The following is a 27380-nucleotide window of genomic DNA, read 5'->3' on the forward strand; positions in this document are numbered from 1 at the left end:
TCAACAATCTCATAATACTAGAATCATAATGTATTCTTGTAGGTATCACAATGTATTACAATAACAGTCATTTTCGGGCCGAGCAATTTGATTGGACAAGAGGCATTCCGTGAGTGCTGGTAACAGCACAGGACACTTCACTGTATGTCAATCCGCTTCACAGCTTCATAACCACAACAAGTCAATTTCCTTGTACTGTATCTGCAAACCTGCTAAATAAATAATTATATTCTAATAAAATTCCCCAAAAAATCCGAAGCCATAATAACAACCCTGGAGTGATCTGTTCATACTAAGCAGCACACCTTTTTATCTGTGTTGGTTTTGGAGGTGTTCCTCAAAGGGAAATGGAGACTGTTGTAAATTAATGTTAAAAGAAAATTCCATCCTTGGCCACTGTTACACTGTGATGTACAATCTGTGATGTTGGATCTGTTTAAGTTATTTTCTGATGAAGTTTTTACGATTTCCATAAGAAACACGCACATGATCAGAAAGAGGTGAGCGCTGCTGCAAAAACGCAAACAGAAAAACGAATGAATAATAAAACAGTGAATCTATCGTGGCTATCAGGCTGAGCCCACAAGGTCACGCTAACTAAGGCTTTTCTGAATCGCCCATCGGCTGCGTGTGGATCTGCATCCCACAGGAGCTGAGCGACCAGACGGGCGGCGAGTTTGACAACAACGACGTGAGATGGGTCATCACCGTGCCCGCCATCTGGAAAATGCCTGCCAAGCAGTTCATGAGGGAGGCTGCCTATAAGGTAGGCCCGGACCCACCGGACCCACACACACACTTCTACACACACAGTTCATGAGGGAGGCTGCCTATAAGGTAGGCCCGGACCCACCGGACCCACACACACACTTCTACACACACAGTTCATGAGGGAGGCTGCCTATAAGGTAGGCCCGGACCCACCGGACCCACACACACACTTCTACACACACTGCTTTTGCCTAGCCCAGGACACGGCTTGTTGACGAAGGATCTGATAAGAAAAATATATACTTTCACAAGTTTTGTTGTTAAAATCCACTTTGATTTGATCTGATTTCATTTGATTGTGGATACAAAAGACATTGAATCCAAGGGATAACATGTAAAAGTGAGGACACTTAATCGTTTCCAACATGGCCCCTGACTTTGAGCATCACAGAAATAGAAAACTTGTCTACCCTAAATCCACATTCAACCGAGCAAAGACCACATTTCAAAGACATGTGCATGTTGTCAATAACACTCGCATAAAACAAAGTTGTGATTTATCAAACATATATCCCTTTGAAATGGCTACTGTAGTTTAGCCGTTCAAGAATCAAGATAATAAAAGGTGATGCGGAAATGACAGTAAAAATGGTCAGGAACGTTCATTAATGCACAAATTTACTCTTCTCATGATTTATAGAGGCCATTTACACCTGGCGTTAACATGTGTTTTCTGTGATCAGATTGCAATCAGATTGTGTTTTATCACTTGAAAGCACAGGTGTAAACGCCCCCAAAACGCATTGAAGAAGGATTGCAATCTGATCGGCCAAACCACCTCCGGAGGTGGTCAGGGACGCATCGTGTGTGTACACATAGAACACAAGTGTAAATGCAATGTGTCCTCTCAATCTGGATACAGCAACTTTATGCGGATTGAGAGGACAACCATTTCTGCCATCAGATCAGATTCCAATCAGATTACAGAAAATGCATGTTAACGCCAGGTGTAAATGGCCTCATAGATAAGGCCTACTGTGAATTGGATCACGGATGTTTTGTCATTTTTAAAAAGTGGGTCCCCAGAATTATTTTTGGAACACACTGGTTTAGACGATACTCTACTACTGTCGGAGAGGCCCCGCCCCCAGACAGTTAGACAAGCAGACTGCAGGTGAGATCACAGGGCGAGAAGAGAGAGTGAGAGATATAGAGACAGAAATAGTCAGAGAGAGAGAGAGAGAGAGAGAGAGAGAGAGAGAGAGAGGGTGGGTGCTCATGGCTGCCGTGAATCAAAACTCAGAGTCGTGCATAACCCTCATATTTATGTCTGCGCACACACACACACATACGCACACACTGACCTACAGACGGTGGTAGAGGACATGGAGGGAGGGACTCTGGAGGGAACAAAGAAAATCATTTGCACAGAGAAAGGAAGGAATGGGGGCGTGGAGGAGATGAAAGACAGACGGCGACAGAACGAGTCTCCCACGAATGATGCCGTCACGCTCGGGGCGGCCAACACATGTAACAAGTTATACAAATGTGAAAAGACATTAGTATAGCAGGATACGTGCAACAGCTTTCATATGATTCTTGCGGTGTGGGAGGCATGACTGGTGCGTATTACACATTTGAAATACTCAGTTGAAATACTTCTCGAAGTGGTACGTCGATACAACACACAGCGAGTGAGCTAGCACAGCTCCATGTCAGCCTTCTCCATGACACTGAAGTGGCCATGTCCTGGTTCTTTAGAGCAGTGGTTCCTCTCAACATGGCGTCTGGGAACCACCGAGGGTCTTCGAGGAGGTTCCAGGACGCCCCCAGCAAATTGATCAAATGTTGTGGTGGTAGTATAAAGTGAAAAGTCTGAGAATCCACATCTTTAGCCTGGGTAAACCCAGCCGCCACGTGACCTGCTCTCAGAGTTCTCAGTCACTGTGACTGTAAGCAGGGTAAGCCTGAGAGCAGGTCACTGGGGGCTGGGTTTACCCAGGCTACCACATCTTGGCATCATGGGTATCATGTACAACTTTTCCATTTGCATTTACCACTTTGTCTTCCAAGCACGCTCTACCTGTAAATACAATATTTCCGACAGCAGTTGCTGTATGTTATGTGGACATATTACAAACGTCACTGGTGTTTCAATTTTCAAATGAACCTAACCAGATAATGGCCGATGACAATTTCATTTTTGTGTTGAATTTTCCTTTAATTTTGACCTGTAATAATTGTAGCGCTCCACTTGGGACAATCTGTGTAATTCTGAACAGAAACTGACCGTACTCCCCATTTTGTCATGGTTAGGGATAGGGGTCAAAGAATGGAATGTAGTAAATGAAACGTCCTCACAAGTACAGTAATACATATTTTTGACTATGTGTGTGTGCATGCGCGTGTGTGTGTGTGTGTGTGTGTGTGTGTGTGTGTGTGTGTGGGTGTGTGTACCAAGACTCTCCAGTCCAGTAGTGTGTGTTGGTCACTTGGGTGTGGCTGTCCGCCTCACATCTCTGCAGTGTAGAAAGATGGAGAAGGGAGAGGAGAGGCAGAGGACAGATGTGATGCGGAGGAGGAACCACTGTGTGTGTGTGTGTGTGTGTGTGTGTGTGTGTGTGTGTGCGTGTGCGCGCGTGTGTGTGTGTGTGTGTGTGTGTGTGTGTGTGTGTGTGGGGGGGGGGGGGGGTCTGTAAATATTTGCATATTTTTTGACAGATTTGAGTTAAACTTGTAGGAATGATGCATTTCACCACTGCATTCTGGAGCTGATTGACCCAACGGGAGGGGGGAGGCACTAAAATCACAATTTTGCATTTGCGTTGTTGCAACAAAAAACAAAAAAAAGTATAACCTGTTCCTGATTGGCCCAATGAGCAACAGGATCATTGGTGGTGCAGAACAACATACTCACTGTTAATATTGAAATTTAAGGCCTTAAATTTTTTTTAAATATCTTAAATTAAGCAGAGGTCTTATTTTGTCACCAAATGTGAGATAAATACAGAATATGGTTAGTAGCACAAAGTGCATCCTACCTGCTTTACCAAACACAACTTATGTGTTTGATTCTTATAGTTTTCATTGAGTCCCCCCCCCCCCCATTTGTAGGCAGTTTTTAAATGGTCTCTCAGAGCCTTATATTTGGCTTTCTGAAATCTGCAGAAAGCCTGTTCATCTGATCTCTGCTGTCTCCCCCCAATTATATCTGATCTCCAATTATATTTTGCACTTTCCCTGACCACATCCCTGGTGTGCATGAAAGAGAGAGAGGGGGGGGGGGGGGCAGAGGGAGAGAGAGGGAGAACTGGAGCAGGGTAGAAACAGGGAGGAGGATAAGGGCAGTCTGGTCACCTGATATCTGCAGTGGGACTAAACGCAGGGATGGGCGGAGAGAGAGAGAGAGAGAGAGAGAGAGATAGAGGGAGGAGCAGATTAAGAGAGAGAGAGACTGAGAGGAGGTAGAGAAAGGCAGAGAAAGGGAGGGATGGCGCCCGGGCGTCCACAGTGACTCAGCATGAGGCGTTCTGGATCATCTGATAGGCTACTCACAGGGAACGGAGGGAGGGAGGGAGCGAATGGCGGTCCACCCTGTAACCACGGCTCCTCCTCCTCCTCCTCCTCTGACCACATCATGTTCTAGTTCTCCGGGGGCCATGAGGTGATCCACCACCTGGCTCAATACAAATGTCACCGCTTCACACCGCTTCACACCGCTTCACACCGCTTCACACCGCTTCACACCGCTTCACACCGCTTCACACCGCTTCACACCGCTTCACACCGCTTCACACCGCTTCACACCGCTTCACACCGCTTCACACCGCTCCACACCGCTTCACACCGCTTCACACCGCTTCACACCGCTTCACACCGCTTCACACCGCTTCACACCGCTTCACACCGCTTCACACCGCTTCACACCGCACTGGCAGATTCTCAGACTTTGTGGGGGCGTGTCCAAATCCACACTTCCTACAAAGTTTTGTGGTGTTTACGTGAATCCGTTTGGAAATGAGTTGCCTTTTTAGTGATTGGCCACAGCCCTTGGCCACACACCCCTTTTTGACTCGTGGGCGTGGCAAGTTAAATCAGTTCGTCCTTGGCCCATGGCCAACATTTCGAACAAGTTTTGTGGTGTTGCGTGAATCCGTTTGGAAGTTGTGTGCCTTTTTGTGATTGGACACGCCCATTGCCACGCCCCCTTTTGGTCAGTGGACGTGGAAAGTTAATCATTTCTAAGTTGGCCCATGACCTGCTTTTGTGACACAGACAGACAGACAGATAGAGAGACAGACAAGAGACAAACGCAGACGAAAAAATAACCTAATAACCTAATCTGTTGGCGGAGTTAACAAACACCAATGCTCCCACTTTTTATGCCTCCGCCGGCGAAGCCAGGCCGAAGGCATTATGGATCCGGGTTGTCCGTCCGTACGTACGGCCGGCCGTCCGTACGTACGTCCGTACGGATGTTTGTTAACGCCATATCTGAGGAACGCCTTGATGGAATTTCATCAGATTCGCCTTAAACATTCACTTAGGCCCAAGGATGATCTGATTAGATTTTGGTGGGCCAAGGTCAAAGGTCAAGGTCACTGTGACCTCTCGAATGCCATTTTCAAGCTTGTTAACGCGATATCTGAGGAACAACTTGACGAAATTTCATCAGATTCGCCTTAAACATTCACTTAGGCCCAGGGATGATCTGATTAGATTTTGGTGGTCCAAGGTCAAAGGTCAAGGTCACTGTGACCTCTCGAACGCCATTTTCAAGCTTGTTAACGCGATATCTGAGGAACAACTTGACGAAATTTCATCAGATTCGCCTTAAACATTCACTTAGGCCCAAGGATGATCTGATTAGATTTTGGTGGTCCAAGGTCAAAGGTCAAGGTCACTGTGACCTCTCACACGCCATTTTCAAGCTTGTTAACGCGATATCTGAGGAACAACTTGACGAAATTTCATCAGATTCGCCTTAAACATTCACTTAGGCCCAAGGATGATCTGATTAGATTTTGGTGGTCCAAGGTCAAAGGTCAAGGTCACTGTGACCTCTCGAACGCCATTTTCAAGCTTGTTAACGCGATATCTGAGGAATGCCTGGACGGAATTTCATCAGATTCACCTTAAACATTCACTTAGGCTCAAGGATGATCTGTTTAGATTTTGGTGGTCAAAGGTCAAGGTCACTGTGACCTCTCAAACGCCATTTTCAAGCTTGTTAACGCGATATCTGAGGAACGCCTGGACGGAATTTCATCAGATTCGCCTTAAACATTCACTTAGGCTCAAGGATGAACTGATTCCATTTTGGTTATCAAAGGTCAAAGGTCAAGGTCACAATGACCTAACAAATGCCATTTTCTAGCTCGGTAACGCCATATCTCAGTAACACATTGACTAAATTTCTTCACATTTGGCTCAAATATCCAATTCTGCACAGAAATGCCTTGATGCAATTTCTTCCTATTTGGCTCCAACATCCACTTGGACTCAAGAATGAACTAATGGCGGAGGCATAAGTCCGCGTTGCGGTCGTTCTAGTTTGATGTACATTGTGAGTGAACCCATGTGTTTTGGGTGCGGCTGTAGCTCAGGAGGTAGAGCGGGTCGTCCACTAATCGCTTTGGATAAAAGAGGTCGGTGGTTCGATTCCCGGCTCCTCCAGTCTGCGTGTCGAAGTGTCCTTGGGGCAAGATACTGAACCCCAAATTGCTCCCGTTGGTGTGCCAGCACCCTGCGTGGTAGCCTGCCGCCATCGGTGTGTGAATGGGTGAATGTACCTACTGACTGTAAAGCGCTTTGGATAAAAGCGCTATATAAATGCAGGCCATTTACCATTTTCTTTCATTTTCCTTTTCCCCTGTCCTTCCTGATTCTAACAAACTGATTTACTTACTTACATGCCAATTAACACAAGTTGTCGCTTTCTGGCTTTTGAGATCATGCTAGTGGATTACTATCACTCAGCATAGTGTATGCTAAAGTGTTAGCATGGAGCACTGATAATATCAAAGACACATGGTTGATTTTGGTGTCTGTGTGTTCGCATCACCTAACAGCTAAGTTGACCAACTGGCCAATCTACCAAAAGCTCACTGTATTCCTTTTAAGACTGGAAGTCACTCTCAATATAACTGACTTCTACAGTATTTCCTGTTTGTGCTCTGCCCTCGCTTAGTCTGGCCTGGTTCTGTTTGTGCTCTGCCCTCGCTTAGTCTGGCCTGGTTCCCCGTGAAAGCCCAGAGCAGCTGATCATCGCCTTGGAGCCCGAGGCGGCTTCGATCTATTGCCGCAAACTCCGCCTCCACCAAATGATTGACTTGGGCAGCAGCCGGACTACCCAGAGCGGCCGGACCACCCAGAACGGCTTCAACCCCACTGAGAACGTAGGGGCCGGCATGACCCAGGGTAAGCCCCACCCACTCCCCCTTATAGACCAGCCCTGATGTTAAAGGATGCTAGCTTACTCTTAACACAATACCACTTTGATACAAAGTATATTATATTTCACCAGCAGGCTCAGGCTTCATTCATCACTAAAACACCATTGCTTGTTGTGAGCAGCTTGATGCAACTACAGCTCTCATACTACAGGAATAATAATGCATAGTTTGCAAAGTGCTCATATTTGTTTTGAGTTTTTGTTTTTTACATTGGTCATAGTGTTTCGGTAAGTTGACTGTATTTTACCATTTCTCTGTCAAGAATCTTGATTGCAGTATTCATATTGACATTTGAACACACTGTTTTCCCTCCTTTTGAATGTTGGTTGTTGGATAGTTTCCCCAGGTCATGGTAAACTTACTTTCCATTTCAATTCAGACACCAAATGCATGGGAGTCAAAGGAATCGCCACTTCCTAATAATATCACATTGCAACTCGCCTTGCTTCGTTGTCATAAAATAATCCACAATCGTCTTCAGATACTTTGCTATGCCAAAAGTGCCGTGTGTGTGTGTGTGTGTGTGTGTGTGTGTGTGTGTGTGTGTGTGTGTGTGTGTGTGTGTGTGTGTGTCTTGTTTGATAACGTGTGTCTTGTTTGATAACAGGCAAATTAATTGTTTATACCAATTCATTCATTCAAGAGTACAGTAATACAAATAATCATTATTATCCTAATAGAATTACAATTTGTTATAACTACTTAATAACTTCACATTAATGTAATAAACATGAATGTCATAACAATATGCACAATACTCCTGCGAATGTCATATTTCCTGTTACTTACTGAGGAAGTTCACATTTTCAAAAATTTAGTAATTCAAATGTTAATCCAGTTGCATAATGGGAAAGGATTGCAAAATGTCAACCTTCTTGTTAATGTAATAAAACCCAATGATGTAATAATGATTATGTTAATATATTAAGTCAGGTTTATCACATTCATGGGAATGCATGTTAACAGGGTTATTTACAGTATGAGATGCAAATTGAGATTATGTTAATGTCTATTTACATTAATGGAACAATTGTAATGTGAATGTTGGCATGCTTATAGTCATTGAGAAAGCACACCGTTTGGCAATGCAAAATACATGGAAAACGAGACGCTTTTGAAAGTGAAACTGTCCATTCTGAACTGGCCGGCATGTGAAGCAGCAACAGCAAATCACTTACCCATCTCACCCCTGCCTTTTTTCCATGTCTCCTTCTATTTGATTTGAGCCAGAGATGATTTTGTTTGACATTCGATGCTTTCAGGCTCACCTCTCTCTCATCTGCTCTGTGGAGATCATTTTCACTTGCATGCAGAAAGAACTTACTGGTTCTTTTCTAAGGCCCGGGTTGAACAGCTCTATTTATGGGCATGGAAGGTATCAAACATTGGCTCAGTACCATTTGCTTATTGCTCTGAGGTCCTAGCAAAGCAAAAAAGTGTAGGTCATTTTTTGTTCCTCCAAAACAGACGGCCATTTCAAAAGCAATATGACCTTGCTTAAAATTTCCATTTACAACCGATAAAGACATTCATTATTTCTCTTTTGTCTCCTGAAATGTGAACGTAGTTGGGTTTCCATCCAAAGGTATCGCAAAATTTTAATTTAATTTTCAGAAAGTCGGCAAAAGAAAATGCAAAATAAGGCGCGTTTCCATCCGCTGCTATTATTGCATTTTCCTTTTATCGATACACCCGACTTTTCCACCTCCCTCAAGCAAGCGTGAAGCGTTTTTGCGATATTTGGAGGTTTTTCGCAAATTTTGCAGCGTTTCCACTCAGTTTTTTACGCGCAAATTGAAATTTTGCATGAAAAACAGGTGGATGGAAACCCGACCTGTGTTTGCTCCTTTCAAAAGCACTTCAAGGTGCTTCCTTGGGAAAGCACGGTCATGTGAGTCTTATGGACATGTGTGCACTCACACATTCAAAAGGTGTATTAAGACATTCACATCTCTGAGACATTGCAACAATGTAACAACGTGTAATGTAACAATGTAATGTAACAACACACAGTTCAATAGATGCATTGATCTCATGTGTGGAGAAATGTGTCTGGCAATTGTCACATTTCCGTGTGCCCTTTCAGAAAATGAATGCCGTAAGTATCTAAGGCCATGTTCACATTACAGGTAAATCCGATTTGCTGATAAAGTCATTAATCATCATTATCTTGATTGGTTTCCCAAATCTGATTTGGGAGTGTGTCCGCACTGCCACAAATCTGATTTGGGCAAGTGTTCAAGTCAGATCTGTGTGTCCAGATGCAATGAGCCAACATACAATGTTTCCGGCAGTGTTTGCATGTCTGCTCTCTGCTCTTCAAGTCCCCGCCCCCTGCAAAACACACTCTCAAATCTGATTTGGGTGATCAGCGCGTCCACACTGAAGTCACATCAGCCGAAAGCAGATTGGAAATTACCTCCATATGTGGTTTGGGACAAGTGACACAAATCAGACTTGGAGCGTCCAGACCAGACTCATAAAACCAATCTGGATAGAATCATTAATAGGTCATTAAAGTTCACAAATCAGATTTGGCCTCCTAGTCTGAACATGGTCTAAGGTGCCACAGGTTCAAAACCAGGCAACCGCTCCTACACATTTAGAGAAATCTTGACCTTGAATGGGAATGGTTTTATTTATTTATTTCCCCTTGTGCAGTAGCTCATAGGATTTTGCAGATTTTGCAAAAGCTCACAGGATTTACCTTTTGCAATAGAGGATTCAGATGCGCCTGAATACCTGTTTGGTTTCCCCTCAAGGTATCAAAGCAAATACAGTGAAGTGAGTGGAGTTGCTAAAGGTTTGGTGACCTCTCCCTCAGGCGCAGAGTATAGATTGCAATTGTCCTACTGTTGAGAGAAAGTGGAGATAGCAAAATATAGAGAAGTCCCGTAACATCACATCCAGCTGAACTAAAATATAAATAAAATGTTTAGATTTGGCTCGCCAACAATCGAAAAATGTGTTTGTGAATATCACAATAACCCAAGCCTAATATCGGCATACCGACATATAGAGAGGCAAAGTGACCGCCTAATTCTTGCTTCAGCACTGTACCAGAGATTTTCATCCGCCATTTATTTTCCCATAGACATTTCGTAAAATACTTTTTAAAATAGTTTTACTTGTTCAAACCAAACGTTTCAGATATATTTAGAAACAGGAGAGAGCGCATAACATTTAACTCGGACCAAAACGTAAAAGAATTGCGGATTTAAAGAAAATATTTTTTCGATGTCGTTTTTTTTCGTTTTGGTGAAATGTTCCTATGGTCTCTCCTGATTCGAAATATAGCTGAACCGTTTGGCTTTGACCGTTTGCTGAAGCAGGAAGTAGGCGGTCACTTTGTCTCTCTATAGGTCTAACCCTGGTTGTAACTGTAGGAGATGAAACAATTACTGTTGCTGTTAACACCGGGCACTTCCCCTAGCTGTATACCAACAGCCTTACTTAATGGAGCGGTTTTGCCTTATAGACATGAGATGAAAGCAAACACTGCTCTGCTAATTACATCCTTCCATGTTCACCGGATGTCCAGCTAGAGCTACAGGCTGTGTTTTTAAAGCAAAATGTCATCTTGTGTTTTTACTGTAGGACTTGGTAAATGACCTGTTAGCTGTACACTGATTGGAAGATGTAGCTTTAGGCACAGAGTTAAGGAGTGTGGGGACAGCCTTTTTAGACAGGCAGAGGTGTTTGAATGCTGAATTTAAGAATGCATGTTAAGCCTCTGCCAAAGATGGCAACAAGAGAAACTGAACCTTTGATCTCAACCCTAAGATAATACGCGAAAGGTTCATTTTGTTGACTCAAAGTTTTGAATTGAAAATAGCCAGAAAATATACCATTGTTCTCAGAAACTACCCCTAGGTTCTGTAATGGTAATTTCGTATTAATGCAATATTCATGCTCTGTCTATCTTTTCCAGATTTTACATGATATGCCAGCTTGTAAGGCTTAGTCCAATTTGTTTTACTGTCTAAAACCATCTTAGTACCGTAATAAGGCACCCTGGGTCAGCGCACAAATGCTCGAATGACATCACAATTGCTTGAGTGACATCACGGATGACATCACACAGCAACTTCGAATGAAATCGGCTCGAGCCAGAGCAACAACACTCTCTTACAGCCAGAAACCAGAGAATTTAGACTCCTGTTGGTAACAAAATCTTTATGAATCTGCGATGTTGTCCAGCTGTGTGGCATGCTGCTACATGAGCAAAATGTGAAAATGCTTCAAATCCAACACAATGAATCATGGAAAGGTTCCTACCTATAGTTCTCTGCCATTCCCAATTCCAAAGTGAGGACATGAGTCAAACTCCCTCTCTCCATGTCAGGATGTAACGAGACTTTTTCTTCACTTTTGGTGTTATGAGGGAATTCAACAGGAAAACTCAACTTTCACCCCTCCTCTTGCCGTTTCCACCTGACACTAACATTTCCACAATGGCCATTCCCACCCAAACAACCATACGAACCAACAAAAAGATGTCATTGCAAAATGATATCCATTTAATGTCTCCTTTTACAAGACAATGTCGAAATTTACTGTAAATTGTAAATCAAAAAGTAGTAACTCTTTTTAGACCTTTGCTATCAAAATATTAACATTTAAGTACACAACTCAGGGTTCACATTTTACATAAAACGTGCTAGACTTCTCCATTGCAAATTATCCTTAATTTTTTTCTTGGACGGTTCATTTTTCTCCGTTTACTACATACAGTGTTGCTGGAGCGTTTAACTGACGTAATGCTGACCTCTCTCATGCCCTCGCCAACGTTAGCGACAGATGGAATGTCCTCTTTCCTTCTCTGCGTTGTTTCCTCTGTGTAGGAGGAAATGTCCATCTGACATCTTTGTCAATGCAGTCATGCTCACAGTGGAATCGGTGGAATTGTCCGTCTCTAGGGACTCTCAGTGACATGAGGACAGAGGCAGCAGGTACATGAGCCATGATTGGATCACATCAGTGTCATTCCTGACCAATCAAAGGAAGGAAACTGACGGCGTTGTTGCAAAGCGCCACGACTTGCCTCACAAACATGATGGCTACTGCTGCAAATCAAAACGATCATCTAATACTTTCTTCAGGATTGCTGCTGAAAAATGTCAGGAATTGTGTTTTTCTGATGATCAAGTTAGTCTGATGGAATGGATCTGACCCATTTTCAGCCCCTGTCAATAGGAAATCGGACCTTTTACTTGGCCTTAGAAAGTTATTTGTGTCAATATCACTACACACACAAAAATATGTATTTAACATGTAATAATGGACCTCCGCCACCGCTATACCACACAGTCTGTTCCTGTACAGTACGTATCGGACTGTAGTATCTAATCTATCTAGTATATAATCATAACAATAGGCGCACCCATCTTTTCATGTACTAGAGGGGCCATATCAGGATTTTACAAAAGTCTGTTTATAAGACACTAAATTAATCTTGTCCTAGAACAAATGCTTTTTTAGCGTATAGTGCTTGGCTTTTTGTGCAGCTATAGCTGTATTCTATTTCTTCAGTCTGTTTCAGTCGCAAGAACAGTGCTGACGTTTCCATTTGCCATTGTCCAATCAAAATGCCCAAAGATCCCAGATGTCTTCATGGAACTCGAAATGATTTTAAGCTCTAAGAGACTGAAGAAGCAGGGATTTGTTCGGTCACATTTTCAAAGGAGTTTCATCCTGTGAACCTGCTGGGTTGAGTGGACTTTGGTGCACTTCTACACAATACTTTTTGTTTTTGTTTTCTCTGTGTGATTTCTTTCAATTGTCTTTTGGTTTTATACATTGCTCTTTATGTGAATTTGACTGTATTCTGACTTTGCAAATTGTTGTATATTGTTGGTCTGCCACTGATGTTCTGTCTTGATGTTGCCTGCTTGGCAAAATATTCATAATCTCAATGGGACTAACCAATAAAAGAAATCTGCACAGATTTACAAATGTAAGAAATATTACAAAGGTTGGTTCTTGAATGTTCACGGTGGTAGCACCTGCTGCACTTTATATCGTGTTTGTAATGTTTTAGAGTCTTGCTGTTCTGCATTACGGCCCTAAACCCACCACTCTGACGGCTTGCACACACTGGGAGCAACTTGGTCGATAATGTCGCTCTATTCTGACCGATTGAAAGAGGCTTCGATTGCGTTTATTGCATCTGTACATCGCTCTGCAGCTGCAACGTTTACAACAGCACATACGCACTAATTGGTTTCGCTTTAATAGAAATGAGAACAAACTCAATCAAATGTCTTATGAGCTTGCCATTGTCCCCAACAATGGATGAAACTTCAAGCTTTGTTTTTGAGTTTATTCCTGTAGTCTTTGAGATAAAAGCTGGATCGAACTGAGACGCTTTGAATCCGTTTATTAAAAAAGAAAATGTGGGTTAGTTTTTTGGGGAGGCATTTCGCCTTTATTAATTTTTTATATAGGACAGTAGGCAGACAGGAAAGGTGGGGAGAGAAGGGGGATGGCATGCGGCAAAGGACCGCAGGTCGGATTCGAACCCCGGGTCGGCCGCGCTGGTAAGCGTGCTACCAGGTGAGCTACCAGGACGCACATCAGTTCCATTTTCTATTTGCAACTATGCAGCAAAACACGTTGGTCAGGAGACAAGGAAGCGCGGAAATCTCATTGGCTTGTTGGTAGCCGATGACCATGAGAAGTTCCGGCGAGTTTCCCAGCTCTATAGAGGGTGAGAAATCTGCCATGACCTTTCAATCAAAACCAAAGACGTGAAAATATTTCAGCTATGACCAAGTTTTAATATTAGAAGCCAGCGTGTTTCTTCTGTGACTTGATGTGTTGCTCGCAGTGTGGACATGCGTGGAGCACCTGCTGCTTGCTTGAGATGATCTGAACCACCCTGCTTCACACAGCGGCGCTTCACCCTTTCTCACACTCACACGGACCTTCTCTCTCTGTCAATAACCAGCTAAGGAGCATGTTCGGCGCAACCGGCAGAGCCGCACCTTTTTGGTGGAAAATGTCGTAGGGGAGCTCTGGTCGGAGCTGGAAGAAGGTAGAGTCTTTCTCTTCTTTTACTCCTCTGTTTCTGTTTCGCCTTCCTGTTTCCTCTTCCTGTAGGGTATCTCTGCTCTTGCTGTTTCCTATGCTGCCAACCATCATACTAGATAGATTAATTTTTTTCTCGCATTTTCGCATTTCTTATATAGCGCACGGTAGAAAGAGGCACAAACAACAGAGGGGGGGTAGTGGGGCTGGGTTGGTGACATGTGACAAAGATATTTTTGGGTGGAGGTTTGCATCTAAGGCGAAGCACCAAAGGTGAAAATGGTGAGTTTGGCTGTGTTGGTGAAGTTTGAAATATTATAATTTGCTTCTGTAACTAATGCGGTTTCATAACATACAACCAAACAATCAAAACCAACTATTAACAGTGAATTTCTGTTTTTATACCACCAAGCACAACGTTAGCTTAAAGGCCGGCTTTACCGTGGGGAATATGAATATATATTAAATCTCACGCCCCTAAGGTTCTCGAATCCGTTGAAATTTTTGAAATTGGTTGTTTCCCGCCAGAGATATCACCAGAAATACACTCTGTGTGTGGGGGGGGGGGGGGGGGGTGGTGGAGGGGAGGGGCGGGTGCGGGGACCCGAAATACTACATTTCCCACAATGCACTGGGCTCGCATGGCCTTCGTTTTCACGCCCACCCCTCAGGCATTTGGCTGATATCAAACTCCAGTAGGTGGCGGTAATGCACATATATGCTTGCCAACCGCCATAAAAGTCGAAGAAGAAGAAGGCTTCGACATAAAAAGATTTAGTAGAAGAAAAAATTACAAAACATAAAAAACAAAAATTGCCTCCAAATTGCACCAAATTTAAACGGTAGTATATATGTGGGGAGATGTCTTCATAAAAAAAATTTCATGCATTTTAAGGCATTTTTGTAGGAGTTTGATGTTGTAACCATTTCATGTAAAAATGTGTAAAATCGGGTACATTGCTCAGCGTTGATTTCGTTACTTCAACGCACCTATTACTAGATGTAAAATTTGACGAGCTTTCCAATGCCGGCAGTCCCGTGTCTGTCCGTGCTTCCGTTCCAGAGATATGGTCTCTTGGCAAGGAGCTATGGGAAGCTAATATTAGCTACCATAAGCTAGGCGGTTGAAAAAGATGGCTGCCTTTTGCTTTTCTTCGAGGCCTCTGAAGGGGCGTGGAGGACCTCTAGAGGCGGGACCATGGCTCACAACACTTGTAGTTCATAGGCCCTCAACTTCCGCAAGGCGGACTCGGGCCAGATGACGCGTAACGAGTCGGCTGGCCCGAAAAATATGTGAGAGATGGTTGATAGGTCAGGCAGGGAAGCACCAATTTCAAAAATTTCAACGGATTCGAAAACCTTAGGGGCGTGAGATTTAATATATATTCATATTCCCCACGGTAAAGCCGTCCTTTAAAAAAGGCCCTTCTCTCAAAATGACATTCCCTGTATGCAAAATACTTTTTTTGTCCAGGTTAACTTGTGGATATGTCCACCACATTTAAAAAATTTAAAATATCTTGTCATTTCCATTTGATGGGCCAAAAGATCATCCACCTGTGGTGCCTTTGCCTTAATATGTGTAAACTATGGTACAAATAAATATGAATCGATTACTTATTCTTTAACCTGTTGCTCAATGTTACTCTGATGCCAGGACAATGCAAATCAAACCCCATTATACTTTTGTCCCCATTAAGTAGAGAAGTTAATTTAATTGAAGAATTACAGAGGGAAGGAATTGGTATCCTTTGAAGTGTGCTCCCATTAGGGATGTTCATTTTGAAAAATGTCTAAAATCGAAAATCGGGGAAAATTAACGATCAATTATCGATTATCGATCATATTAATAATAATATATATATATATTTTTTTTTTACAAAATGAATGCCTATGGCAGAAAATACGAAAGACAACGTGTTCTCTTCAATGAACTCTTTATTTCAATGTGTCTCCTCTCCAACACTCTGCTGTCCCCGGCGCATGCCGGTGTGAATTCCCCATGTTTAAAACAGTTTTGTTGGCACAAAGGCCCGTGCCCAGCCAGAAAACTAGAGACTATATCATACATGGGCAACATACGGCCCGCGGGCGCCCCCTGTGTGGCCCGCGATGGAATTGCAAAAATTCCAATTTTTTACAGTGCACCTGAACGCAACATGCAAGATACCCGCTGAATAAGTGTCCAAATGTTCATGTCATTCTGGCCAATACTCTTCTGTTATAGCATTTCAGTCTGGAATATGGAATATCTTTCAATAATATTTATGACTAAAAGGCTAAAAGTAATCTCATGTGTAAGAAATGACTGTTCTACATTGAAGTAGAAATTTAAATAATTAACTTGTTGGTTTTGGATTTATTTAGCTTCAAGAGTGCATTTTTGTTCTTGTGTGACCCTCAACACAGGCTTTGAGAATCCCGGGCCACTTACTGATACTTAAGCTTAAAATAACCCACTCATATTCTGGTTTATTTCAAGAAAAACATTTCGGCTAGTGGAAATTCGAATTGGCTGGTAACTTTAAAATCTAGCAGCCATATTGGCAGGTGGTCAAAAAAGTTAATTTCAAGCACTGAAGAGGGAGAGCGGGTGGTGACATAGGAGTGAGTGAGAAAAGGATCAAATATTGGTGGTTAAGACTGAATAATGACATCACAACTGTTAATTAAAAATGAGTTATTCCTCTAAACCTGGCTTCAAATGCCCAAAATGTTTCGCGCTGGCGCCGTTCAGCCCTCAGCAAAAACTGGTAGCGAGGACATTTTTTTGTGGCCCTCTCTATCATCAAAGTTGCCCATCCATGGGTTACGGCGTGACAATATTTGTTCGGCCCCCGGCAACAATCTGGGTTTCTCATGTGGCCCCCCATGAAAAACAGTTGCCCACCCCTTCATATAGTCACTATATGAAGCTCCACCTCACGTTAGTCGGCTGTGCAATTGAGTGGGGCGAGGAGGAACGAATTCCACCCAAACCTAGTCCGCAAATTTTTTTTTTTTAATAATAACAATAATCGATAAGAATTCCACATGATCGATTCCATTCCTTAACGATCAATTATCGATTTTCGATAACTGATGAACATCCCTAGCTCCCATACGCAGTTTTTAGACATTGGTTGTTGGTCGGTTGTAAAGAAGTGTTCAAAATGTCATGGAAATATTGTGAAATTGTCGATCAATTGGCCTCCACCATCTTGCCTTCCCCCAAAACAAAACCTAACCCAGTCTGTCCTTATCCCATTTGTCTTATTTTCACTGCTTCGCCTCTGTGCCGTTGAAACCTCAACCATAGAGAATCTAGGTCGTCAGTACCCTCTCTGGCCTCTAGGGTATTGTGTCACAATAAGTCGCGTCAAACCTCCTGTAAGCATGCTCCTAAAAAACAGTAGCAGTGTTTAGGTCGATAAGCGCCAGTAGTTGGATGTCAGAGCCAGGAATTCTATTGGGAAGGATGCTGTAACTTTACTCATATCCTGTTACATTTTGCTGACCGCATGTTCTGTGACGTTCTTGTTGTTTTGTGTGTGTGTGTGTGTGTGTGTGTGTGTGTGTGTGTGTGTGTGTGTGTGTGTGTGTGTGTAGGTGACCGTTACGTAGTGGTGGACTGCGGCGGAGGGACGGTGGACCTGACCGTGCATCAGATCCGTCTTCCAGAGGGACATCTGAAGGAGCTCTATAAGGCTTCAGGTAACTGCTGGCCATCACGTTCAAGTACCACTTCCCATTGTAGACACTGACCATTTTTTTCATTCATGAAATCAAATTCACTGATTTAACGAGGCAATAGGGAGCCAAAGTCCCTCCCTTCCCTTAGTCAAACCAAACGGTTCTGCTATATTTAGAATCGGGAGAGACCATAGAACATTTCACTCGGACCAAAACTTTAAAAAACAACATAGATTTTTTTTTTCTTTAAACCCGCATTTTTTTACGTTTTGGTCCAAGTTAAATGTTAGTGTAGTCTTTGACTGAATTTCAATCATGGAAGACTAAAACTCTTCAGCATAGTTAGAGCACCCCATGCTGTCATGCCCCTCGTCCTTTAGGGTTGTACACCCCCTGCCCAAGTGACATCACTAAATGACGTCACCATCACTAATGACGTCACCATCTCTAATGACGTCACCATTACAAGGTGACGTCAGTTGCCCGAATGGCGTCAGTAATGACGTCATAAATACCCTTCTCCTGGTACTATATAAAGCCCACATCACCACAGCTTTAATCACACCTGTGCAGTCATCACTCACATCGTGTCAGCATCCCGCAAGCCATCCATCTTCTCCAGAGCAAAGTTTCGCGTAGTCCATCATCATGTCTGAGTCCGAAGATGAGCAGATTCGGGTATCGTGGTGGACGCTCCTCGCACCACGGGCCGCAGCCGCAAGAGACGATCCATCCCCGCGGAGGCCCGAGACGTCACGCCCGGATCGAAGTCCACTCAGTGCTCCGGAGGCCGCGGATGTATGGTTGGTTGCAATCCCCTGATTGCAACCAACCATACAATCACTAGTCGGGTCCCTCATCGATGCCCGTCTGAAGGCACTCGGAAGCCGCGCGCTTCCCACAGCAGCAGCCCAACCAGCCCCGCCCCAGGTTCCAGGTGTGTGTGTGTCCATTCAACCGGCGACACACCCCCCTTCCCTGCCAGCCGAGTTCCCACCCCTCCCAGCGCAAATCGCCCCGATGAACTCCCCTGGCTTCGGCTGTCCCCACCCCCGCATACGGGAGGCCGTATATTCCACTCTCTGCCAACATATCCCCCAGACTACGGTCCATGATCTTACAAGGCAGAGATATTAATCTAGTCAGTAGTATCCTGCCGTCCGCAGAGTGCAGCAAGAAATTAATGGGCGGCCAAGACGTATCGGCTGTCCTAAAATCTTCCGACCCCCGTCTCGCTAGAGATCTGTCAGCAAGCGAGTTCTTCGTTGCATTCGGGGTTCTTCGCGACGTTATATGCACCGCGTATCCCAACCGGCGTGCCGAGCTAGACGCTTACATGGCGCTGGTGGGGGACCTTCAGCTAAGATACGGGAAAAACGTCTTCTACCAGTACCACAAAGCGTTTTCCGCCAAAGCAGCCCTGTATATAGCCCAGTCAAACACCCGCCTAGATTGGTCCGTTTTGGATGTCGAGTTACTGGTACTGTTCACGGGCGGTCAGCAGGCGATCACCTGCTTTTCCTGCGGCGAGATAGGCCATACTGCCCCCCTGTGCCCGAAAGCTGCCTTCCAGGCTTCCAGCAGCCACACCCCGCTTTCCCCCAATCCACCCCCCCCAACCTTCGGGCCACCGCAATTATTTTGATTCAATAAAGCTTGTCTTTTATTATTGTTTTTTTTTCTTTCATTGCATAAGATGTACATTATTGTTCAATCCATGTATGTACTATGAATGGGAATGGGTGATTGTGTGTGCATATGTGTGTGCAAGTATGAATGTCTGGATATAGAACAATGTAGTTTGTCACCTAGGGGTGGTTGAACTCTTGTACTACCTGAGCGCTTGAATGTGCATAGGTGCGAGTATATGAACGTAATATATCATCTTCAAAATGTTATGAAGCTAAAGTGGACCATCAATGCTCTCATCACTGTTTAATTTGTTTGTTGTCCATGTTACTGTGTTTGAATTGCTTTAATAAAAAATAAGTATATATAAAAAAAAAAAAAAAAAAAAGCTGGTTAAAATTTCTTACAAGTCTCTCATGATTGAACTCCTGTTTCTAAATATATCTGAACCGTTTGGTTTGAACAAGTAAAACTATTTTTATAAGCATTTTACGAAATGTCTATGGGAAAATAAATGGCGGATGAAAATCTCTGGTACAGTGCTGAAGCAGGAAGTGACGTTGACGTTCCACTTTGGCTCTCTATAACCAACAAAACAGATAAACATCTTATTTGCAGATTAAGCAAGACCATGAGAAGATTGGCGGCCACCTTTTAAAGTTTCATCTCGTCTTTTCCCAATCCCTACCGTCATTGATGCTTTCCCTAGGTGGTCCCTATGGCTCCATCGGGATCGACTATGAGTTTGAGAAACTTCTGTGTAAGATCTTTGGCCAGGATTTCATCGACCAGTTCAAGATCAAGAGGCCAGCCGCCTGGGTGGACCTGATGATCGCGTTTGAGTCGCGGAAGAGGGCGGCGGCCCCCGACAGGACCAACCCCCTCAACATCAACCTGCCCTTCTCCTTCATCGACTACTACAAGAAGTTCCGGGGCCACAGTGTTGAACATGCCCTGCGCAAGAGCAAGTGAGTAGGCTACATACAGTGTTGAACACGCCCTGCGCAAGAGCAAGTGAGTAGGCTACATACGACACACGACAAGGCCCAAGATCCATAAAGAAACATGTTCAACCAACCCCCCATAACCACGATTTCATACATAGTGTAGATAGACACCCGGACACCACATTTTTCTTAATTTTTTTACCATTTCCCCACATTTTAGAATAATGTGGGAAAATGGCTGTCTGTCAATGGCATGAAACGTCATTGGCTGATCAGTCTCCTAAGTGGGCGTGGCAGTGGCGAAACCTCTGTGGCACAGATACAGGAAGTGACTGTAAGTTGGGTGTCTATCTGTATTAAATGTCTCTGGTAATACATTTAATAAGGTGCAGAGGACTTGTCTTGTTTGTATGTTCTATAAAAATTGGGGGGGAAAAGAGTGCAGATTCTGCAGAGGACTGACGTTTCTGTGAGCACCGACCTCCCTCTGTGGATTCCTTCGACATTCAACAGTACTCGTTTAAACACATCAAATTTTGTCGTCTTAACCCCCCGACTTGAAACGATAATTTAGTATGAAGGACTCACTAATGCTGCCCCGCGGTTATTAGATGGTAGATATTAATTTCCACTTCCAGCCCTTAAAGACATTTTACTATTGACTTGTGGAACCGCCCTGGAGTCTAGCTCTTCGTGGCACTGTCTGGTGTTTGTGTGGATCTTCATCAGCCTGTAGTGTGAGGGACACTTTAAAGACATGATGGTGGAAACTGGAGCCTCCAGTGTTCCCCGGGCTCCTCTGACTAACTGATTGGAAATGGCTCATCTGTCTCAGTGTGTGGAGACAGACCATTAGCCTCGTGCACGTGCACGTGCACAATCACACTGTTGCATGCACATTCACACACACACACACACACACGCACACACACACACACACACACACACACACACACATGCAAATCACCCACTGGGGATCATAACAGATGGATACTACTATGGATTATTTCATGATTTATGATTGAGCACACAGACAGCAGTACCTAGAAGGATATAGGCCTTGAGAGAGAGCGCTATGAAAGAAATACCAGAAAATCTATTGTGCTACTCCTGCACTTAGTCAATGTAGTGTATCAATGCTCTGCGTATGAAGAGCAAGTTGTTCTTGTCGCCAAATTTCGAGTCCTAAGGCCAAGTCACCAAGTTCATGTCCCAGTTGAGTCCCGGGTCCTCAGTATTCTAAGTCCAAGTAACTAGTTTGAGAAGAAATTTAAAAGAACATTCAAATTCACATCTGTCACTTTTAACAGCTAGTTTACAGGTTATAATCATGATGATTTAACAGCTAGTTTACAGGTTATAATCATGATGATTTAACAGCTAGTTTACAGGTTATAATCATGATGATTTAACAGCTAGTTCACAGGTTATAATCATGATGATTTAACAGCTAGTTCACAGGTTATAATCATGATGATTTAACAGCTAGTTTACAGGTTATAATCATGATGATTTAACAGCTAGTTCACAGGTTATAATCATGATGATTTAACAGCTAGTTTACAGGTTATAATCATGATGATTTAACAGCTAGTTTACAGGTTATAATCATGATGATTTAACAGCTAGTTTACAGGTTATAATCATGATGATTTAACAGCTAGTTCACAGGTTATAATCATGATGATTTAACAGCTAGTTCACAGGTTATAATCATGATGATTTAACAGCTAGTTTACAGGTTATAATCATGATGATTTAACAGCTAGTTTACAGGTTATAATCATGATGATTTAACAGCTAGTTTACAGGTTATAATCATGATGATTTAACAGCTAGTTCACAGGTTATAATCATGATGATTTAACAGCTAGTTTACAGGTTATAATCATGATGATTTAACAGCTAGTTTACAGGTTATAATCATGATGATTTAACAGCTAGTTTACAGGTTATAATCATGATGATTTAACAGCTAGTTTACAGGTTATAATCATGATGATTTAACAGCTAGTTCACAGGTTATAATCATGATGATTTAACAGCTAGTTCACAGGTTATAATCATGATGATTTAACAGCTAGTTTACAGGTTATAATCATGATGATTTAACAGCTAGTTTACAGGTTATAATCATGATGATTTAACAGCTAGTTTACAGGTTATAATCATGATGATTTAACAGCTAGTTCACAGGTTATAATCATGATGATTTAACAGCTAGTTCACAGGTTATAATCATGATGATTTAACAGCTAGTTCACAGGTTATAATCATGATGATTTAACAGCTAGTTCACAGGTTATAATCATGATGATTTAACAGCTAGTTTACAGGTTATAATCATGATGATTTAACAGCTAGTTTACAGGTTATAATCATGATGATTTCTGTCATTTCATTCAAATAATCTCATCCCATCCTACTGTACTCCCTTCCTCCCCCTATCCTCTCCCATTCTCCTCCCTCCTCTCTTCTCCTCTCCTCTCCAGTGTGGATTTTGTTAAGTGGTCTTCCCAGGGGATGTTGAGGATGAATCCAGATGCCATGAACGCCCTCTTCAAGCCCACCATAGACCACATCATCCAGCACCTCAGTAAGCTGCTCTCACAACCTCACCATTTACCATCACTTACTTCACAGTATCCAGGCTCCCCTTCCACTCTTACTTCAGGCGTTAGACAATATGCAGTTATTTGCAGTTAATAATAATTCTCTTGCTGCTACAACTACTACCACTGCTATCACAAATAGTACTACTATGACTATTACTACTAATACTGTAATAATAGTAATGTGAGTGAGTGAGTATCTGTCAGTGTTTGTGTCTGTCTGCTCAGCAGTAAGTATGAGTCATGTCATGACAGCTCCGATATGGCTGAAAAGCGATTATGAAAAGGTAAAATAAATCAGATGTCTGAAAGGACAAACACTACAGAAACACAGGAGAGAAACTCAACTTCAAACCGCAGAGATTCCGTTAGAAGCTACAAAAGTACTGAGAGCTGAACACACAGAGGCTTTAAAAAAACGCCTTTCTCTCTGGTCGCCAGCGCAGACACGAGAGTCTCGAAACACGTGCTTGTTTGAGTTGGAGAAGGGGGGGGGTCATCACGGGTTGGGCCGCATTTGGCGAGACGTCACTTGGAGGCGGGTCCAGTGCGCTTTGGCAAATCAGCGCGGCTCGACGTGGCCAAAAGTGCCAATGGGAAAGGGGTATTAAAGGTGCTACCTGTTGCAGTTGACCATCGATGCCAGCCCACGTAGCGGGCGAGGGCGGGCGAGCGCGAACTGCATCTGTCAGCCCCCTCGAGGGGAACCAACGAGGGAGGGTAGAAATGAGCGATGAGGAGGAGGATAGTAGGGATGGGTCCGATCCAATAACGATATCGGGTGCCGATACTGACATTATTCACGAATCGGATCGGATCGGAATCAGGGGCGGGGGGGCGGGGGTTAGCAATTCCAGCGCGGGCCGCACAGTGGCTGGCCGTAATTTGCCCATGTATAATAATAGTATCCTTCTTTGCCTTGTATATTTTCTTAATTTTGTCTGCTTTTTGCAGGGTATATTTAAAAAGAAATCTTTAATTGGCCAAATCTTTGCCTATACTGTATATTCAAGAAGAATATCGGTATCAGAATAATATCGGTATCGGCAGATATCCAAATTCAGGTATCGGAATCGGATCGGAAGGGAAAAAATTTGGATCGGTGCATCCCTAGGGGACAGGGAGGAGGGCGAGGCACGGCAGGCTAGAAAGGAGCGCTCTGTTTCTAGTGTATATAAATGCTACATGTATATAATGTATATAATACATGTATATAAATGCTACATGTATATAATGTATATAATACATGTATATAAATGCTACATGTATATAATGTATATAATACATGTATATAAATGCTACATGTAGCACATACAAAGCTTTGTTCATAAGAACTCCTCTTTTCACCTGCAGCTGAGCTGTTTGAGAAGCCGGAGGTGAGCGACATCAAGTTCCTGTTCCTGGTCGGGGGGTTCGCCGAGTCGCCGCTGCTGCAGCAGGCGGTGGAGGACATGCTGCAGGGCCGCAGCCGCATCATCATCCCGCACGACGTGGGCCTGACCATCCTGAAGGGCGCCGTGCTGTTCGGCCTGGACCCGGGCATCATCAAGGTGCGCCGCTCGCCGCTCACCTACGGCGTGGGCGTCCTCAACCGCTACGTGGAGGGCAAGCACCCGCCGGAGAAGCTGCTGGTGAAGGACGGCACGCGCTGGTGCACCGACGTCTTCGACACCTTCATCGCCGCCGACCAGTCGGTGGCGCTGGGCGAGCTGGTGAAGCGCAGCTACACGCCGGCCAAGCCGTCCCAGCAGGTCATCGTCATCCACGTCTACTGCGCCGAGCGGGAGGGCGTGGGCTTCATCAGCGAGCCCGGCGTGCGGAAGTGCGGCACGCTCCGCCTGGACGTGAGCGGCACGGAAAGCGCCGCGCCGCGCCGCGAGATCCAGACGCTCATGCAGTTCGGCGACACGGAGATCCGCGCCATGGCGGTGGACGTGGCGACCGCGCGCACCGTCAAAGCTAGCATCGACTTCCTCAGCCATTAGATTAGGAGAAAACGAGAGAGCCAATGTTAGGGAATTGTAGGACGCGATGGAGATGGAAACTTAACAGCTTACACAGTACAAACACATAACACACACATACAATGAGCCGGGGATATTTCTTGGAATACGGTTGAAGTTATTGATTCTCAAGGCTTGGTCACTCTCCATTTTTTAGCATGGGTGGTGCACAGTTTCTGTGTTAGCATGAAACTTAAACTAGCACTCAGGCTGACTATCCAGTGTAGTATCGTGTGTTTACGAGCGAGAAAAGAACGCATTTGGATTATTTCTGGTCTTCGGCGTGCTCTATGTCGGCCGATTCACCATGTTCACGTTGTTTGTGTGCTGAGATGATCCATGGAGGCAGATATTCCCCCATGTAAATTCACTGTAAGGACCAGCTCCACTATGGTCCACCCACGGTTGTGTGCTTTAACTGTTCCCAGTGCAAGACAGACTGACACGGTAGTGCGATACTGTAGAGCACTCTGTCTTGTCTGACACAGTTATATGACACAGTGCTCTGAAAACCTTGGCATCCTCTCAAACTTTGACTCACGGCACATTGTTTTCATAAAATGGTCACACCAAGACCTGATACGTATAGCTTGGGCTTCCATAAACATCATTCATATACTCGTCATTTCATTTGAACGAGGCCGGAGCTTTGTTTGAGATGAAGGAGCGGTTATTCATGTCTCGTGTTGCAGCCAGGACACCTCTTCAAAGTCTCTATTTATCTGTAGGCATTCCAGAGAAAAGGCAGGAGAACGGCAGAGAAGGGAAGGGAGGCATATTGCTATTATTACAATACAATCATGGTGCATACGCATTCAGAAACACTTGAATTTCATTCATATTTTTGGTCGAATTACCGCAAATCATCCTATATCGTCGATGATATCTGATTTATGCAATAGCTGGCTGCTGGATGTGGCATATTTTGCACTAAAACATTTTTGTGTGATTAAAAAAAAAAAGTCTTAAAAAGTCTTAAAAAAGGTTGAGTATTGATGCTAACATCAAGGTTTTGTTGGCAAGTCGTAATCTGTCTTTTCTGACCAAATTGCATACCAGTCCACTTCACTACAGGTTAAGATGCTCCACGGTGAAAATATGAATCCAAGAATGTGAAACGCTTCGTAACAAAAGCAGAGCTGAGTGCGCTGCGAGCTGAATCTGAAAAGCGAATATAGCCATCAAATGTGCTTAACTGTTGCCTTTATTCATTTAGCTTCTGATAAACCACGGACAAAAAGCCACTGAGTTTCCCCACTTGAATATTTTGAATCCAGGTGATGTGCTGCGCATCAACAAATGTGCAGGCCAGTCGGCACGAACGAAGTAATGAAAATATGTTTATTTCTGTAAATACAGTATTTAAATATTGTACAGATTTTTAGCGGTATTATTTCAGCAGCTTTAGAGCCGAGAGCGTGCGTGTGTGTGTGTGTGTGTGTGTGTGTGTGCGTGCGTGCGTGCTTGCTTTCACATAAATTTTCAATTCTCAATTTTTTCCTCACCAGCCACATAGCATGAGAGGCCAAGGAAGGTTTGATTGTCGAGTACCGTCACAGTGCATGTTTGGATGCATCGCCTGCGTGTCGCTTTGCATTGTAATTCATCAAAAGAGAAACTTGAATACCTCCGTCCTTAAAAAGCATTTTGACGAATACGTCGTGTGTTTTTTTTCCTTTTTCTTTTTTTGAAATAAAATATGAATGTCCAGTCACCTAACAACCCTACAATACAAATTCTATAAGAATCACAACCAATCAACCGGCCTTCATAGTAGCTTCTTGTCCAAAGACAGTAAATCTCCAAAATATGACTCGTATTTAAACCACCCAATATTACATATTGTTCGAAAATGTGTTTGCTCCAACAGCTTTTTATGTTTTATAAGACACTGATATTTGTTTCCCCTCTACTGCTGAAACCATAAGGCCAATAAAAAATAATTACAAAAAGGTACCTACAAGCTAGTAAAACCTTTTTTGTATGAAGACTTTGGTGTAGTCAGCAATAACCATACAACAACCGAAGACATCAAATTTCCAAGTGAGCAGGAAAGGCTTAGGCCTATATGTTTTCAAGTTTTCACGAAAGGAGTGCCTAATATGTATACAATGAGATGTCAAGATCCATTCACCACAGTCAGAACGTACAGTACATTCCTATTTTGAGTTTTGAAACTCTCGTTGATTTGGCATTTGATTTCAGTGTGGCTTCAGAAATAATCAGTGAGGATCACACGAGTGAATTCACGACTTTCACCCGAGCGCTCATGTTCGTCTAACATCCCGACTTCGCACATCGAGTTAAAGGGGCAATAAGTAA

At 43.6% G+C, this 27380-nt stretch overlaps 1 protein-coding gene across 1 annotated transcript in view; it reads left to right on the plus strand.

The window, feature by feature from the left end:
* The window catches only part of hspa12a (heat shock protein 12A), a gene marked incomplete at both ends in the record, with an annotated part of 37651 nt that extends 12611 nt beyond the window's left edge, over nt 1–25040 (plus strand). The window contains 7 exons of the mRNA XM_083651070.1: nt 650–766; nt 6939–7131; nt 14116–14202; nt 17784–17888; nt 20206–20464; nt 22936–23039; nt 24409–25040. Of these exons, the coding sequence (XP_083507196.1) occupies nt 650–766; nt 6939–7131; nt 14116–14202; nt 17784–17888; nt 20206–20464; nt 22936–23039; nt 24409–25040 (1497 nt within the window). The remainder of the gene's footprint in view (nt 1–649; nt 767–6938; nt 7132–14115; nt 14203–17783; nt 17889–20205; nt 20465–22935; nt 23040–24408) is intronic.
* Between the last annotated feature and the right edge of the window lie 2340 nt (nt 25041–27380).

The sequence above is a fragment of the Poromitra crassiceps genome, assembly GCF_964638095.1.
Source record: "Poromitra crassiceps genome assembly, chromosome: 14".
Lineage (NCBI taxonomy): Eukaryota > Metazoa > Chordata > Actinopteri > Beryciformes > Melamphaidae > Poromitra > Poromitra crassiceps.